Source organism: Eretmochelys imbricata, chromosome 2 (assembly GCF_965152235.1).
Source record: "Eretmochelys imbricata isolate rEreImb1 chromosome 2, rEreImb1.hap1, whole genome shotgun sequence".
NCBI lineage: Eukaryota > Metazoa > Chordata > Testudines > Cheloniidae > Eretmochelys > Eretmochelys imbricata.
Window position 1 is genome coordinate 24,207,629 of NC_135573.1, and position 18,325 is coordinate 24,225,953.

An 18,325-nucleotide genomic window follows, 5' to 3' on the forward strand; every position below is an offset into this window, starting at 1 on the left:
CCGGGTCCTGGCCACCGGTCTGGGGGGCTCTGCATTTTAATTTAATTTGAAATGAAGCTTCTTAAACATTTTAAAAACCTTATTCACTTTACATACAGCAATAGTTTAGTTATATATTATAGACTTATAGAAAGAGACCTTCTAAAAACATTAAAATGTATTACTGGCACGCGAAACCTTAAATCAGAGTGAATAAATGAAGACTTGGCACACCACTTCTGAAAGGTTGCCGACCCCTGTGCTACATGAACAGGTTTCCAAGCAGCATTTCATCACTTTCTTCTTCTGGCCCAGAAGAAGCACTGGAACAGTAGAGAGACACAAAAATAAAATATTATATTGGGGATGGGGAGAAATAGCCACAGGAGTTTGTTTGTTTTGGTTGTCTGTTTTGTTTCATATTTTTTTTTTTTTTTGAAACACCAAAAATTTTAGTTTCTGGTTTGGTTTGGTTTTGGGGAGTCATATTTTCTCCAAATAGTCATGGCTAGCAGAAATTCATGTTCCCTGTATAGCAGTAGATATACTAGATTCCCATGTGCTCTCCCTAGGATACAATCAGGAGAAATTGTGGACAGTTCTGCAAAAAAAATTCTGGTTTTCCGATCAGGCCAACTTTAGTGTCTTCTGGAGGGTTTCAGAGTAGCAGCCATGTTAGTCTGTATTCGCAAAAAGAAAAGGAGTATACTAGTGGCACCTTAGAGACTAACCAATTTATTTGAGCATAAGCTTTCGTGAGCTACAGCTCACTCCGATGAAGTGAGCTGTAGCTCACGAAAGCTTATGCTCAAATAAATTGGTTAGTCTCTAAGGTGTCACTAGTACTCCTTTTCTTTCTGGCGGGTTGTACTTCAAGATGTAAGATTACAGGGCAGACAATACATACCGTTCTAGAAGCCCCTTCACTGTGGAGATTGCATTTGACTCATCTCTGGTTTCCAGTGAACTGCAAACTTGCTGCTATGTGACTGTCACAAACATAAGTCAGTCTGCCTTTCTGTGTATTGATTATAACATTCGGTAATGTTAAAAACAGCCAGACGCTTCTCAGGCTGATTATCAAAATAGTCTTGTACAAGAAACTGCATTTACAGCTAAATAAACAATTGCATGAGTGAAGTGTTAAACTTGATGATTTCCTCCTGTTAAATGCTTTGTACACCTTCCTGGAACTGCACAGACATTCACTAGCGTTGAGTGGTATCCTAAGACAGGGAGAGCTCTCGTCGTTTGGTGATGTCCTTTTGGCTAAATGCCAGAGTTGACATGCTTCTTTATCTTGTTTCTTTTAGAGTTGCAATGCTGCCACCTACAATTAAAAGAGGGATTTAACCATAAAGTAGAGAATTAAAATATGTTTAATTTTAACATATATATAATCACTGTTTATCGTAAACCCCTATGCTGCTAGTACAGCTGAAGTCTGTTTCTTTGCCTAGTCCCTGGTCTTGCAAAACACTTACACACTTGAGTAACTTTACGCACCCTGAGTAGACTCATATATTTCAGTGGAATTTATTACGTGTGTAGAGTTACTCACGTGGGGAAGTGTTTGCGGGATCAGGCCCAGATTTTGTTTTTCCTCTGTGTGCACATGAGTTCATTCAACTGTCTAAAATGTCTCACTTTTGGAGAAACCGATGGTGAATAATACTCTAACAAGCCCAAGGTGAGAATAAAAAGTATTAAGCTTTTTCATTAACATTCCTGCTCACTTCTTTCCCTTTCCATCCAAGTATACCAAAACCAAACGAGCAAATAAAAGGTATGTGCCAGTGGAAAAGTAACATCAGAAAACAAAATGTAGAAATTTCAAACTTGTTTCAAAACAAGAGCAGTATTGCAGAATGTACGAATTTAGACTCAGATCCTACAAACTTATGCATATGAGTTTCCCCACAGTATCCAATTGGATTACGTATGTTTGATGAAGGGGGTCTAATGGTTAAAAATCTGTTATGTCATTACAATTATTTTGAAAAATGTGAGATCAGCTATATTTTAACTCTGTCAGTATAAAATTTGTGATCCAGAGCTGCCCAGAAGAACAAGTCTGAAACAAAATGGCTTTGTTTGTACAGTACACAAACAGAATTATGCTACTGGCCTTCTTTCATGGGAAATGGGAAAAATGGATTTTAAACCGAAGCAGTAACATGTTTATGGTTTGCCCATCATAAAAGAGATACAAGTATCTTTTCCCTCAATCAGCTTAAAAATGCTCCTGAGTGAACTATCCACCAAGTAATTAATCTGAGTAAATGTATATTAGCCAAAGTTTAACATAAGCCATAAAATACTTCAGCTGTGTCACAAGACTGTACAGGGCACTTTAATTACTAAGATTTTGCTCTCTGATTAGAGACTCAGAATTGGTTCCCTGAATTTGATTGCTGTTTTATGGAAGACTGGCTTATAGAGCAGCAGCACTGTGTTGCCTTGCAAAGCTGCTTTTGTTTGTTCCAAACTTTTTCCTTGCACAGTTTTGCTCTTTTGCAATGATTTAGTGGAAATACCTCCTTAATGAATCCCAGGTATTGGGGTGGGGGAGCAGGAAGGTACACACCAGTGCTTCCATATGATGGGCAATGGGGTAATTCAACCTCCCTCATATACGGAAAGTAAACAAACAAATGTGAGTTGTTTGGTCTCTGTTTTGAACCTAATTCTGAAAATGGCTAGCTGGACTTTGAACTCCGGTCTGGTTTTTGTTCCACACAAGATGCTATTGTTATGCCAATGTACGAGAAGAGAATCAGGCAGACGGCACCAAGATGTTAGAGAGCTTATTCCTTCACTCTCCCACTTCCCTGGTCCTTCTCACATGAACAGAGAGCAACAATACCCGAAGTCCGAAGGTGCAAACAATTCGATGTTTATTGGGGTGAACTTCCAGCAAGCTTAAATACAAGTTCCTTTTCCTTATTTCTGAATCCCAACTTACTTCCTGTTTGCCCCTAATTTATATAGTAATATTCTTAGCTATACCTTAACCAATCATTCTACTAAAATTTAACTAACCAATCCTAACATATTGTAACATGATTATGTAACCAATTATATCCCACCACCTTAATTAGTTTACACCCAGCAAAATTAATTATACAGCAGACAGGAACAATCACAGAACCAGACAGAGATTATACAGACAAACAATAGCAAAGTGGGAACTATAATGGCAAGACAATACAGAAGTGAGGATTTCACATCCCAGCTATTGATAAGTGAGTTCTTGCCAGACAGGATGCTATCAAACTAAGTTTCCTTTTACATTTTCTAGGCACTTCCCTTTCTCTGGAGGTGATAGGAATACAATCCTGTCCTGATAGTGCCTAACAGCCCAATAGCACCTTATTTCAATGTGACTAGGTTGGAATGCGAGGATGTGACCGTTCGCTTCCCAGTTTATGGCTGCCTCTGCTGCTTAGCCAAAGGCCTTAGCCTAAGCACAGGGCCTCAGACTGTCACAGTAAGAGAAGGACCTTGCACTGGCAGACAGTGATTTTGATTCTTTCTTTTATACCTCTATAACTAGCCAAGTGATAAGAATACACCTAAATTCTTAAAGTACAGGCCTTTACAGACAGGCCTGAATATCTATATCCTAACAGTGTTCATTGTTGGATGTTCGGAAAGAGAAATAAATTTAGAAGCAACATAAGAGAAGAATATGGAGCAGGGAACGTAGCTCAGAAGTAGAAAGCCCAGTCATCCTCCCACTGCATTCAATGTCAAATCCGCTATTGATGTCAATAGGAGCAGTACTGGGCCTTTTTTTTTTTTTTTTACAGTGCTTCGAAAATGTAAAGTGCTCAGTATTTTAATTCATGTTATTCAGGGGTGCCCAGATTTGGCCCCATTAAGAGCCACATAAACCACTTGTCAGGAACCCAAGAGCAGCACATAATTTGTATAAAATGACACAGATTACAGCCACTCATATCTTTAATGATAGGGAGTTGAGGCCTGTGCTGCCAGGTTCTTTGGCAACATTTCATCTGCGTATCACACTCTGGACACCTCTGAATTACAGCATATCTCAGCTGCACTTGGGAGAAGCAGGAGGAAACCGCCTACAACTTGCTGATACTGAGAAACATTCTTCAGTGCCTTTGCATCAGGTGGAATTCCTGGAATCCTCCCCTAGCGCTGTATATCTTCAGGATTTTAGTTGGCATGTAGCAAATTGGGGACAGTATGCAAGTTGAAGCAGTCTGTAATAAAGTGTGGAATGTTTGCACTGGGGACAGTGCTTTTATTGCTCTGTGTACTAAGAGGGTACCACTGTCTGACTAAATGTTTCCTGATTGTGCCATGGACCTTCCACCCTAAGAAAACAGCACATGGCTGATAGAGTAATCAGAGTTGGTGCACACGAGCACACTTATAGCAGGATCTAGCCTCAAGGGCTTTTTTTTTTTTTTTTTTTTTAAATTGCATCACTCAACTGAAGAAGTAGTCCGATGTGAGGGGAACCTAACAATGGTTGCCCAGTAAAATAGAGAGCACTATCAAGTGTCTACTGACACTAATTAGAAAGCTGATGCTTAAGAGGCTTTGTGCTGGAGCCAAAGCCCATTATTTTCACACACACCCCCTCCCAAATTCAGGGGTTTGTTCCAAAGACTACCTTCTTCCACTGGCCTGTCATTGCAGATTGAGCTAGACTCCAGTAAACCAAGTTAAGTGAAGTTACGTGATTCATGGCCTTTAAATTTTGTTAGCTTTGCAAAAAATCCCGATTGTGATATTTTTGATATTTGTGCTTTTGAGGGAGGGGTGGTGGAAGAAAGCACTCAAGGTCCTTTGGTATTCAGGGTGTGGATGACATTCTGAGTATTCACAGTGTGGCATGGTTGTGTCCTGTTACTGGGTCTCCAGCATACATCCCATGTGCTGTAAGAATTTTGTAGCTGATTTCATGTGTAGCAGCTTATTTGGTTTTCTAATAGTTTGTTCTGTGGTGGAGTCTCAGGAGGAGGAAAAATGGCTAGCAAATAATTTTCCCACACCAAAGACTGCAGGGAAGCTCCAGGTTTTTTAGCCTGAGGTGTTTCTACTGTTTGTAGTTAATGGGTTGAAGTCAATCAATGGGACTCCTCATAGGTCCATGGTAGTGGATCTTGTAGCTGGATTGTGCATTAAAAGAGTGTGGTATCATTTCTTAATGATTAAATATTCCATTTTGTCAAACACACCAAAAATCCGTCCAAAGAAAGTATAAAATTTGGTCTTCTAAGAACAGGCATACAGCTTTTTAACAGCCCCATTATTAGGATATCTGTACTTTAATGCCCAGAAGAACATGCAGCAAGAGAGATCTAATAATATTTTGACTTTTCTGACCTCTTGAGTAACTGTGATACATGCTGTGACAAAGTTCCTGCTCTACCTTGGTGGGTCTTGAGCTTATTGGTGGATTTGCTCGCCTTGGAGCTTCACTCCTCAGCTTGGCCGTTTTTCTGAATTCACAGTCCAGGTCAACTCCTCCTGTGTCTGACCAGGAGTTAGGAGGATTTGGGGGGAACCCGGGCCCGCCCTCTACTCCGGGTTCCAGCCCAGGGCCCTGTAGACTACAGCTGTCTAGAGTGCCTCCTGGAACAGCTGTGTGACAGCTACAACTCCCTGGGCTACTTCCCCATGGCCTCCTCCCAACACCTTCTTTATCCTCACTATAGGACCTTCCTCCTGGTGTCTGATAATGCTTGTACACCTCAGTCCTCCAACAGTCCGTGTTCTCACTCTCAGCTCCCAGTGCCTCGTGCTCCCAGCTCCTCACATGCACACCACAAACTGAAGTGAGCTCCTTTTTAAAACCCAGGTGCCCTGATTAGCCTGCCTTAATTGATTCTAGCAGCTTCTTGATTTGCTGCAGGTGTTCTAATCAGCCTGTCTTAATGGTCTCCAGAAGGTTCCTGATTGTTCTGGAACCTTCCCTGTTACCTTACCCAGGGAAAGGGGACCTACTTAGCCTGGAGCTTATATATCTGGCTTCTGTTACTTTCCTATAGCCATCTGGCCCAACCCTGTCACAATGCACATAGGCACAATGTTTAACATAAGTGCGAACTGGATTCCGCGTGAAATGAAACACTAATCTAGGTTTTGGGCTGCATTAGTAAAAAAAGTCATTTAGACCTCTTTATTAGGGGGAGTTGTTTGAGATGTAGTGTATGTTCTTAAAAGGACAATGTCAAAAACAGTCTTTAGTGCATTTTATTGAAAGAGAGGCTAACTCCTTCCTTTTTATTTTATACATTTAGGCGTTCATTTCTTTGAAAGTTTCCTCTCACTTTTACAGTATTGCCAACCCCAAGTGTTCAAACATCATTAGTCAGATTCCCCCCCTTGTTACCCTCCCCCAAGAAAAACTCATGAATTTTTTAAACCTGAATTGTGAGTTCTTTTTATTGCCTTCTGGTTTTTGAGCCTTGAGGGTTCACATTTTCAAGCTGCTCTCTGCAACCGTGAGGGCTAAAAACTATTTTTTTTTTAAGGAAAACTGAAATTCTCACATAATCACCTGACCTCAGGAGCTGGGGTTTAAAGAAAAACACCATATATTGCAAGGCTCATGATAAAATTGTGAGATGTCAGTGCTTAGCTTAGTCTAAAGGAATATTAAAATAACTATTTATGCAAAGTGTCACAGGATGTGACTGCCCTAGAGTGCCTTCTACCGGCTAAGAGTGGCGTTCCAGGCATTCCCTGCTTCATTTTCCCCTCTCAGGAACCCAGTAACTCCATTTCAGGTCCTCCTGACTCAACAGTATCCTCCTTGGGGCTGGTTTATTATAAAATCTTGTGCAAAATAAGTCCATAACAAAAATCTGAGATAAAAGATTCTTCTGGCTTTCTGGGTTTCTCTGAAGGCCTGCCCGCTGGGCCTTGTTTCCAGTCCCCTTAGGGTGTCCTCTCAGTCACTCTGTCTTGGCTTACAACAGGAGCCCCAGCCTGCTCCTGGAGCTGTGTAATTCAGGTAATTATTGTCCTTTTTAAATCAGCAGGAGCCCCAGCTCTCCTCCGGGAGCAGGGTTGTAATTTAGCTTGCTGTACAGTCTTAGCCAACTACTACCTCAGTTGGGCCCACTTAATCCTCAGGATCAGAGGGTTTGGCAGCCTGCTTCTGTCTACTCTGCTATGAGAGAGGAGACAGAATTTATGCTGGTCTCCTTCTCAGCTCATTCCTGATTGGTTGGGGGAGAGGAGAGCCTGGCCCCACCCCCTTGGCAAGGCGGCACCTGCGCCTTTAAAGAAACAGTAACAGAATTTTCTCCCACACACCATTCATTCCTGGAGCCATTTCCTTTCCATCCATATCCCCCTTAGGTCTTTAAGAGTTTGAAAGGTCCTATGTAAAGGCCATGCCACGTGGCAGGATGTGCAGACCACCAGGTGTTGCTGCCTTGAAGGGGTAGACTGCATAGCCACATCATGTTTTTAATATTTCCAAATTTCTACCTATTTGGGAATGTCTATGTTGTGGCCTGTCTTTAAAGCTCGTACCATGCTATGCTATCAATACTCATTGGGTGAAATCCCAGCCCCACTGAAGTCAGTGGTGAATCTCCCATTGATTCAATGGGGCCAGGATTTTGTCCAATATTTTAAACTATGCTGTTGTCAGGGATCTCGTACGAGAGTGCTAATATTTTAGGTGAGAAGCCTGAATTTCTACTGTGAATTGTCAGCCGTCAGTTAAATGATGCTCCTCATCTGTAATCTGATTCAGTGCACACATAACCCAGGTTTAATATAACCATGTGTTACTGCATAAAACAGTAACATAAAACTTTAATGGAATTCTTCAGAAACTGCCCAGCCTGGACATAACATAGGTTTGTTGTGATAACAGGAAAGATAGGTCTTGTGGTTGACATGCATGATTGGGAGTCAGGAAATCTGAGGGTCTTTTCCCAATTCTGTCACTACAGACATCCTGCTGTGCCTCAGTTTCCCCATCAGTAAAATGAGGATACTAGCACCTATCTCTTTCAGGTGTTGAGGCTTGATTTGCTAGGGCTAGATGGGCATCTGGCAGTGTGACCTAGGCCCATAGTTGTGCTGCTCCAGGAGCTCAGCAGAGACTGACTTGAGATCTAAGGCTTGTCTACACCTGAAAGTTAATATAGTTTAAGATAGGGTGTAAATTTAAAGCACAGTCGGTATTCCAGAATAACCCCATGTATGGACACTCTTTTATTCCGGATTGAGTATGTTCTCTTGTGGAGATAATCAGGAATAACTCCATGTATAGAGAGGACCTCAATTACAGTTTGGTCTCTGCCCCAAAGTAGGGGAAGTGATCTGAGCCAGTTCTTTTTCTGGCACTCCTCACTTCCCCCTTGGTTTCGTGTTGCGGGAGGACATGGGAGGGTTGTTGTGGCCACCACACAAGAGGGTGAGTATGCTTTACACACGCACACTCTCTCTCTCTCTCTCTCTGCGCCAGTGCAGGGGAGCTAGGAAATACCTAATACCCCATTACTTTCCTGTACAAGCATGGTATGTGGCTTATGATTGGGTCCTTAATGTTTGCTAAGTGCTTAGAGATCATCAGAAATCAGATGCTGTGTAAGCGTAAAGTACATTATCTGACTAACAAGTACTCATCAGAGCTTCTCCCTTCAGTTTATAAGAGTGTTCTAGTAAAGACGCCAAACTCCCATTGATTTCAATGGGGCAACAGGATGCTGTACTTAGTTTTATTTTATTTCAGCAGTTGGTTTTTTCCCCTCTGTTGCTTTCGCATGTTATCAAGATATTTGAAGCTTTAAGTCTCAGTCAAGTATAAGCATGATGCCATACCCAGAATCTTGATATCTGGTATTAGCAGATGGCTAGATAGTGCATATTACGACTATACAAATTGTTAGAATATAATAAAAAGTAGTGCAAATCGTCCTTTATTTAGGGTTTTTTTTTTTTTTTTTTTGCTGTGACATTGTTGGCAAACAGTTGAAGAACCCTTGTGAGTTCTTCCTAAAACTTTCCAGAATGCATCTTGGGCCCCGACCCTACAGAACACTCGTGAACAAAAGGGTTGGCCGGCGTGAGCCCCTTTTCAGGGTTGGGATCTTAGAATGGAATATGTTTTCGTCAAGGTCTTTAGTTAAGACACTTCAGACAAATACAGACAGTCAAATAAGCAGGCGAGTCTATAGAAAGCTACAAATCCGTCAGGTCCTGGGCTTCAGGCTACCTTCCAAATGTCCCTGAAGAGTGTTCGGCCTAGTGCCAGCTGAAAAGTACATTGTGCTGGCATTCTGAAAATGCTTCAAGAGCATTGGGCACAGTGCCAGCATTCATGCACTCTACTTAAGCTTATCTTAATTCTTGTTATAGTCAAATCCCCATATTTTTCCATGGCTTTTGTCTGATGAGGTTACGGAGAGGATGAAGTATCCCCTTTCTAATTAGACTGCTCTATTGTGGGATGGATGCCATGAAGTCAGGGGGGGAAAGAGAAAATAAAGAAGAGAAGTAAAGGTAAATGAGAAATTGTACTTGCTGTACCTGGGAGAGTGTTTGTTTCTTTTCCTTTCTGATCTAGCCAGCAAATCTCTTTCATGCTTCTATAGCTATTCTTCTTCCTTTTATGTGGCTCTCTTGACTGATTCCAGACTCTAGTGCCTCTGGATCTAACAAATATCAATTAAAAAAAACCCCTTCATATTGGAAGAGCTGTGATAATTTTGTAATAAAGAAGTCTTGCTGATTCCTTTTGGATAAGATGTTTTAGGGGGTGGGTGATGGGATTACCCTGCCTTTTCCTCTTAAAATTCACTTCAGAGTGCTAAATCTCTCTGCTTCTTCCTGAATAAAGAAATAGATTCCTTTATTTTTAACTAAAGGGGAAACTTTTTATTCACCTTAGGATCTAAGAACATTATTTTATTGTTGCCATGTGGAGAATTCTACTTGGCGTTTGAAAGGAGGAGCTGAGGTTTCACTTCACTCTCCTCCAGATGGACAGTTGAGTTCCGTTTCTTAGACTACCTGTCAAGAGCTGGGAAAGAGAATCTCAACAAGTTTTATGCTCAAGATGCTCAGATGGCAGAGCAGGGCCCATATTTATGTAAGGAAGGAGTGATCATTTACCATGGGGAAAGATGGGTAGCAAAAATTTCAGTAGCAAAGCATTTGTTCCCATTGTTGACCTTTCACCAGAGTTCTTAGGGCAATAATACTGTAATGTTATAAATTTAGTCACTTCTGTTTAGTCTTTGTTTCTCTTTTGCCAGTTTTTTACCTTGCTTTGATCACCTTACATTTAAAGCACCTGATGTTTGGTGCAAAACACTGGCCCTTATGCTCTTTGAATTCATATCTCAGGGTCTGTCTTAACCATAGAGTTAGCCCTGGTCCTCAGTTCCTATGGGTATGTCTACACTACGAAATTAGGTCGAATTTATAGAAGTTGGTTTTTTAGAAATCGGTTTTATATATTCGAGTGTGCGTGTCCCCACAGAAAATACTCTAAGTGCATTAACTCGGCGGAGTGCTTCCACACTACCGAGGCTAGAGTCGACTTCTGGAGTGTTGCACTGTGCGTTGCTATCCCACCGGTCCCGCAGTCTCCGCTGCCCATTGGAATTCTGGGTTGAGATCCCAATGCCTGATAGGGCTAAAACATTGTCGCTGGTGGTTCTGGGTACATATCGTCAGGCCCCCGTTCCCTCCCTCCCTCCGTGAAAGCAACAGCAGACAATCGTTTTGCGCCTTTTTTCTTGAGTTGCCTGTGCAGACGCCATACCACGGCAAGCATGGAGCCCGCTCAGGTAACCGTCGCCGTATGTCTCCTGGGTGCTGGCAGACGTGGTACTGCATTGCTACACAGCAGCAGCAACCCCTTGCCTTGTGGCAGCAGACGGTGCAGTAGGACTGGTAGCCGTCATCGTCATGTCCGAGGTGCTCCTGGCCACATCGGCCAGGAGCGCCTGGCCACACATGGGTGCAGGGACTAAATTTGGAGTGACCTGACCAGGTCATTCTCTTTAGTCCTGCAATCAGTCCTATTGAACCATCTTATGGTGAGCAGACAGGCAATATGGATTGCTAGCAGTCCTACTGTACCATCTTCTGCCAGGCAGGCAAGACATGAGGATCGTTAGCAGTCCTACTGCACCGTCTTCTGCTCAGCAGCCATGAGATGTGGATGGCTTGCAGTCCTTCTGCACCGTCTGCTGCCAGCCAAAGATGTAAAAGATAGATGGAGTGGATCAAAACAAGAAATAGACCAGATTTGTTTTGTACTCATTTGCTTCCCCCTCTCCCCCATCTAGGGGACTCATTCCTCTAGGTCACACTGCAGTCACTCACAGAGAAGGTGCAGCGAGGTAAATCTAGCCATGTATCAATCAGAGGCCAGACCAACCTGCTTGTTCCAATAAGAACAATTTACTTAGGTGCACCATTTCTTATTGGAACCCTCTGTGAAGTCCTGCCTGAAATACTCATTGATGTAAAGCCACCCCCTTTGTTGATTTTAATTCCCTGTAAGCCAACCCTGTAAGTCATGTCGTCAGTCGCCCCTCCCTCCGTCAGAGCAACAGCAGACAATCGTTCCGCTCCTTTTTTCTGTGCGGATGCCATACCAAGACAAGCATGGAGGCCGCTCAGCTCACTTTGGCAATTAGGAGCACATTAAACACCACACACATTATCCAGCAGTATACGCAGCATCAGAACCTGGCAGAGCGATACCGGGCAAGGAGGCGCGGTCACATGAGTGATCAGGACATGGACACAGATTTCTCTGAAAGCATGGGCACTGCCAATGCATGCATCATGGTGCTAATGGGTCAGGTTCATGCTGTAGAACGCCGATTCTGGGCTCGGGAAACAAGCACAGACTGGTGGGACGGCATAGCGTTGCAGGTCTGGGACGATTCCCAGTGGCTGCGAAACTTTCGCATGCGTAAGGGCACTTTCATGGAACTTTGTGACTTGCTTTCCCCTGCCCTGAAGCGCATGAATACCAAGATGAGAACAGCCCTCACAGTTGAGAAGCGAGTGGCGATAGCCCTGTGGAAGCTTGCAATGCCAGACAGCTACCGGTCAGTTGGGAATCAATTTGGAGTGGGTAAATCTATTGTGGGGGCTACTGTGATGCAAGTAGCCCACGCAATCAAAGATCTGCTGTTCCCAAGGGTAGTGACCCTGGGAAATGTGCAGGTCATAGTGGATGGCTTTGCTGCAATGGGATTCCCTAACTGTGGTGGAGCCATAGACGGAACCCATATCCCTATCTTGGCACCGGAGCACCAAGCCGGCGAGTACATAAACCGCGAGGGGTACTTTTCAATAGTGCTGCAAGCTCTGGTGGATCACAAGGGACGTTTCACCAACATCAACGTGGGATGGCTGGGAAAGGTACATGACGCTCACATCTTCAGGAACTCTGGTCTGTTTCAAAAGCTGCAGGAAGGGACTTTATTCCCAGACAAGAAAATAACTGTTGGGGATGTTGAAATGCCAAAAGTTATCCTTGGGGACCCAGCCTACCCCTTAATGCCATGGCTCATGAAGCCATACACAGGCAGCCTGGACAGTAGTCAGGAGCTGTTCAACTACAGGCTGAGCAAGTGCAGAATGGTGGTAGAATGTGTATTTGGACGTTTAAAGGCGCGCTGGTGCAGCTTACTGACTCGCTTAGACCTCAGTGAAACCCAGTATTCCCAGTGTTATTACTGCTTGTTGTGCGCTCCACAATATCTGTGAGAGTAAGGGGGAGACGTTTATGGCAGGGTGGGAGGTTGAGGCAAATTGCCTGGCTGCTGGTTACGTGCAGCCAGACACCAGGGTGGTTAGAAGAGCACAGGAGGGCGCGGTACGCATCAGAGAAGCTTTGAAAACCAGTTTCATGACTGGCCAGGCTTCGGTGTGAAAGTTCTGTTTGTTTCTCCTTGATGAAACCCCCCGCCCCTTGGTTCACTCTACTTCCCTGTAAGCTAACCACCCTCCCCTCCTCCCTTCTATCACCGCTTGCAGAGGCAATAAAGTCATGGTTCTTCACATTCATGTATTCTTTATTCATTCATCACACAAATAGGGGGATGACTACCAAGGTAGCCCAGGAGGGGTGGTGGAGGAGGGAAGGAAAATGCCACACAGCACTTTAGAAGTTTACAACTTTAAACTATTGAATGCCAGCCTTCTGTTTTTTGGGCAGTCCTCTGTGGTGGAGTGGCTGGTTGGCCGGAGGCCCCCGCACCACGTTCTTGGGCGTCTGGGTGAGGAGGCTATGGAACTTGGGGAGGAGGGCGGTTGGTTACACAGGGGCTGTAGTGGCAGTCTGTGCTCCAGCTGCCTTTGCTGCAGCTCAGCCATACACTGGAGCATACTGGTTTGATCCTCCAGCAGCCTCAGCATTGGATCCTGCCTCCTCTCATCACGCTGCCGCCACATTTGAGCTTCAGCCCTGTCTTCAGCCCGCCACTTACTCTCTTCAGCCCGCCACCTCTCCTCCCGGTCATTTTGTGCTTTCCTGCACTCTGACATTATTTGCCTCCACGCATTCGTCCGTGCTCTGTCAGTGTGGGAGGACAGCATGAGCTCAGAGAACATTTCATCATGAGCGCATTTTTTTTCTTTCTAATCTTCACTTGCCTCTGGGAAGGAGAAGATCCTGTGATCATTGAAACACATGCAGCTGGTGGAGGAAAAAAAAAGGGACAGCGGTATTTAAAAAGACACATTTTATAAAACAGTGGCTACGCTCTTTCAGGTTAACCTTGCTGCTAACGTTACATACATAGCACATGTGCTTTCGTTACAAGGTCGCATTTTGCCTCCCCCCATCATGTGGCTGTCCCCTCAACCCTCCCCCCTCCCCGTGGCTAACAGCGGGGAATATTTCTGTTTAGCCACAGGCAAACAGCCCAGCAGGAACGGGCATCTCTGAGTGTCCCCTGAAGAAAAGCACCCTATTTCAACCAGGTGACCATGAATGATATCTCACTCTCCTGAGGATAACACAGAGAGATAAAGAACGGATGTTGTTTGAATGCCAGCAAACATACACTGCAATGCTTTGTTGTACAATGATTCCCGAGTACGTGTTACTGGCCTGGAGTGGTAAAGTGTCCTACCATGGAGGACGCAATAAGGCTGCCCTCCCCAGAAACCTTTTGCAAAGGCTTTGGGAGTACATCCAGGAGAGCCGTGAATGCCAGGGCAAATTAATCCTTTCACATGCTTGCTTTTAAACCACGTACAGTATTTTAAAAGGTACACTCACTGGAGGTCCCTTCTCCGCCTGCCAGGTCCAGGAGGCAGCCTTGGGTGGGTTCGGGAGGTACTGGCTCCAGGTCCAGGGTGAGAAACAGTTTCTGGCTGTCGGGAAAACCGGTTTCTCTGCTCGCTTGCTTGCTGTGAGCTATCTACAACCTCCTCCTCATCATCATCTTCTTCGTCCCCAAAACCTGCTTCCGTGTTGCCTCCATCTCCATTGAAGGAGTCAAACAACACGGCTGGGGTAGTGGTGGCTGAACCCCCTTAAAATGGCATGCAGCTCATCATAGAAGCGGCATGTTTGGGGCTCTGACCCGGAGCGGCTGTTCGCCTCTCTGGTTTTCTGGTAGGCTTGCCTCAGCTCCTTAAGTTTCACGCAGCACTGCTTCGGGTCCCTGTTATGGCCTCTGACCTGCATGCCCTGGGAGATTTTGACAAATGTTTTGGCATTTCGAAAACTGGAACGTAGTTCTCATAGCATGGATTCCTCTCCCCATACAGCGATCAGATCCCGTACCTCCCGTTCAGTCCATGCTGGAGCTCTTTTGCGATTCTGGGACTCCATCATGGTCACCTCTGCTGATGAGCTCTGCATGGTCACCTCTGCTGATGAGCTCTGCATGGTCACCTGCAGCTTGCCACTCTGGCCAAACAGGAAATGAGATTCAAAAGTTCACAGTTCTTTTCCTGTCTACCTGGCCAGTGCATCTGAGTTGAGAGTGCTGTCCAGAGCGGTCACAATGGAGCACTCTGGGATAGCTCCCGGAGGCCAATACCGTCGAATTGTGTCCACGGTACCCCAAATTTGACCCGGCAAGGCCGATTTAAGCGCTAATCCACTTGTCAGGGGTGGAGTAAGGAAATAGATTTTAAGAGCCCTTTAAGTTGAAAAAAAGGGCTTCATCGTGTGGACGGGTGCAGGTTTACATCGATTTAACGCTGCTAAATTCGATCTAAAGTCCTAGTGTAGACCAGGGCTATGTCTGTGCACCCAGGTTAGCCTCGCCCAGGTGTGAACAGCTGCACTGGAATGCCCTACACAACTTAATGTGGCCTGGTCTACACTGCAAAGTTAGGTCAACACAAGGCAGCTTATGTCAACCTAACTCTGTAAGTGCCTACATAAATAAATTGGTTAGTCTCTAAGGTGCCACAAGTACTCCTTTTCTTTTTGCGAATACAGACTAACACGGCTGCTACTCTGAAACCTACACTAAAATGAGTAGGGGAAGTGTGAGGGGAGGGGGGGAGAATTTGGCCTGCAGAATCTTAATTGCTTGTGATAATGAAGGTGGCAGGACAGCATGACTTCCAGATTGCAATATTTTTTCACTTGGCAACTGAGCAAACTGGATCTGGAAATCCATTGAGGCCTTTCTCTACTAGATTATTCTGGCAAAAAAATTTAGACGGTCTTCAACACCAGTGCTATTCCGTCAGTGGTAACACGGTTAAGGCCCTAATATAAATAAGGATTTAAACCCACTAGCACTTTTAACCCCTAGTCATATAGACCTGTTTTGATCAAAGCTAGAGGACACAATGTCAGCAGGCTTTGGGAACTATGTTAACACTAGAGCCTCCACAGTTGCTACTGTTGGTAGAGCTGCATTGGGGAACTTTTGCCCCAAGCACTGAGTGTAACAGCAGCCAGAGAGACAATAAACATACCTCTTTTTTACAGAGAAACTTCTCAGAGAAAGAACTCTTTCAACAAACAATCGTATTGAGAAATGGGGAAGAAGCTGTCATCTCATTCTTGCCCTGCCAGGGCAGAATTATCAAAGTAAAGTGATTAAACTAGTGACATTTACTTGTTGTAGGATTTCTGATGATTCTGTATTTGAAAATACTGTCCTTAATTTCCATGACAGAAGAAAGCTGAGTTTCACAAATGTTTCCAATTCACACATAAAAATAGATGAATGGAAATTGCTACCAACTACTAAAACTTCAAAGGCAGTAGTTGCAGTTAGTTTAATTAGTTTTTACTGTTTAAATATCTGCAACCCATCCTGCATTGGCTTATAGATTTAATAAAGAATCCATTAACGATATGAATAGCCTGGGGGAATATATCTGCTCTGTTAACCTTCTGAGCTGATCAGAATTACGAACACATGTGAAATGTCACTATTGTTCAAATGTAGGAATAAATTATACTTTTCAGTGTGTGTTTTGTTAATCTAGTTGTTAATCAGAGGTTTGGCTTCACAAAATGAAGCAATAAGTGAGGAAACACTGTACAGAAAGAAAAGGAGGACTTGTGGCACCTTAGAGACTAACCAATTTATTTGAGCATAAGCTTTTGTGAGCTACAGCTTATGCTCAGATAAATTGGTTAGTCTCTAAGGTGCCACAAGGACTCCTTTTCTTTTTGCGAACACAGACTAACACGGCTGCTACTCTGAAAACTACAGAAAGAGTCCAGTAGGATATGTTCTTTGCAAAATGCATGAGTTTGATATCTGGAGAATTTGGTAGAAAGGGTGTGCAACCAGAATAATATGTAATTTCATTCATTTGCTCTGCCTGGGTCTATCAAATATTCTGGGAATTGAGGCTTCTTCATATTATGTCTAACCTTTATCCAAATGCAGAAGGGGTCCATTGATTTCCCCCTCCCCCCCCCTTCATTCTATGTCTACACTACCCGCCGGATCGGCAGGCAGCGATTGATCCAGTGGGGATCAATTTATCGTGTCTAGTTTAGACGCGATAAATTGACCCCCGAGCGCTCTCCCGTTGACTCCTGTACTCCACCGCCGTGAGAGGCAGAGTTGACAGGGGAGCGGCAGCAGTTGACTCACTGCGGTGAAGACACCATGGTAAGTCGATCTAAGTATGTTGACTTCCAGCTACATTATTCATGTAGCTGAAGTTGTGTAACTTAGATCGATTTCCCCTCCCCCCCACCCCCAGTGTAGACCAGGGCTAAGTCGCTGTTTGATCCCTGTTTTTCTCATGTTCTCTCTTACATGATTGCTCATGTAGTGTCCTTTTGACAACTGTCTGTGCCACTTCGTGAATAGTCAGCCGTAGGAATGATTAGTGAGTGAGGTGAACTCTGACATGTCATTTGCAAGGTGCACTGGAGCTTTTCTTATCAATGGAATGAGATCTCTAGGCTCCCTTGTAAGTAGAACTGCTCAGAACTCATGCAAATACTTTTCCCCCTTAATTTCAGTTTGTGAGAATTCATATCCGTTCTCTTTTGCACACAGTACACACTCATTTTGTACAGGTAAAAATGACAATGTGCAAGGCAAGGGAAAATCAGGCCCTCTGTTGTGTGATCTAGAACAGGTTAATTGGAGTACACAGCTATTTTTAGTGCAAGCCCCATGAGCCGACCTGGGGCTGGAGGCTTGCTGCCTGCCATGCATGAGCTGTGCAGGCATACCATAGGGGTCAATTCAGGGAGAGCTCTGTCAACATAAGTGCGGGGGGTGAGGGGGGGAAATGAAATGTTTCAGTACCTCAGTTGTTTCATTTGTGAAATTGGGATGATGATCATACCTATCTTGGAGCAGTACAGTGTGAGGCTGAAATCAGTTGAGGCCCAAAATCTGTCAACATGTCCATTACATCAATTTTTGGCTGTTCAACATGAGTGACCACAGGGTGATCAGCAGAACGCTCAGGGTCTCTTACAATAGGAAACAGAAAATTGAGGCACTCCAAATCAGTGATTGCTTTTGAAAATGTTGGCCTCAATGTTTGTAAAGCACACTGAGATCCTCCAGTGGAAAATGCTGTTGAAATGAATAGTAGTAGTATTATGATGATGAAAGTTTTCCATCGTTCTATCTGATAGTGCTAGTGTCTGATCTGTAACCTAATGGGCTTGATTTTCAGATGTGCCAAGCAACTGCAGCTCCCAGTAGGTACTGTGTGTTCAGCACTTCTGAAAATCAGGGCTACTGTATTCTAGCCAAGCCCTGGGTCCATCCCTTTAAAAATAGTAATGATAGAACATTTCATTTATAAATATAAAGGTTTTTAATTTTAAGGGAAAGGATAGTTATAATTGAATGCACTTTCCAAACAGCATGTTTATTAAAAGAACTAAAAATACATCATTTGAAGA

At 43.9% G+C, this 18,325-nt stretch overlaps 1 protein-coding gene across 1 annotated transcript in view; it reads left to right on the top strand.

Moving 5' to 3' along the window:
• The window catches only part of SNTB1 (syntrophin beta 1), a 177,869-nt gene that overhangs the window by 15,232 nt on the left and 144,312 nt on the right, over nt 1-18,325 (top strand). The window contains exon 2 of the mRNA XM_077809846.1: nt 15,920-16,021. Coding sequence (XP_077665972.1) covers nt 15,920-16,021 — 102 coding nt within the window. The remainder of the gene's footprint in view (nt 1-15,919; nt 16,022-18,325) is intronic.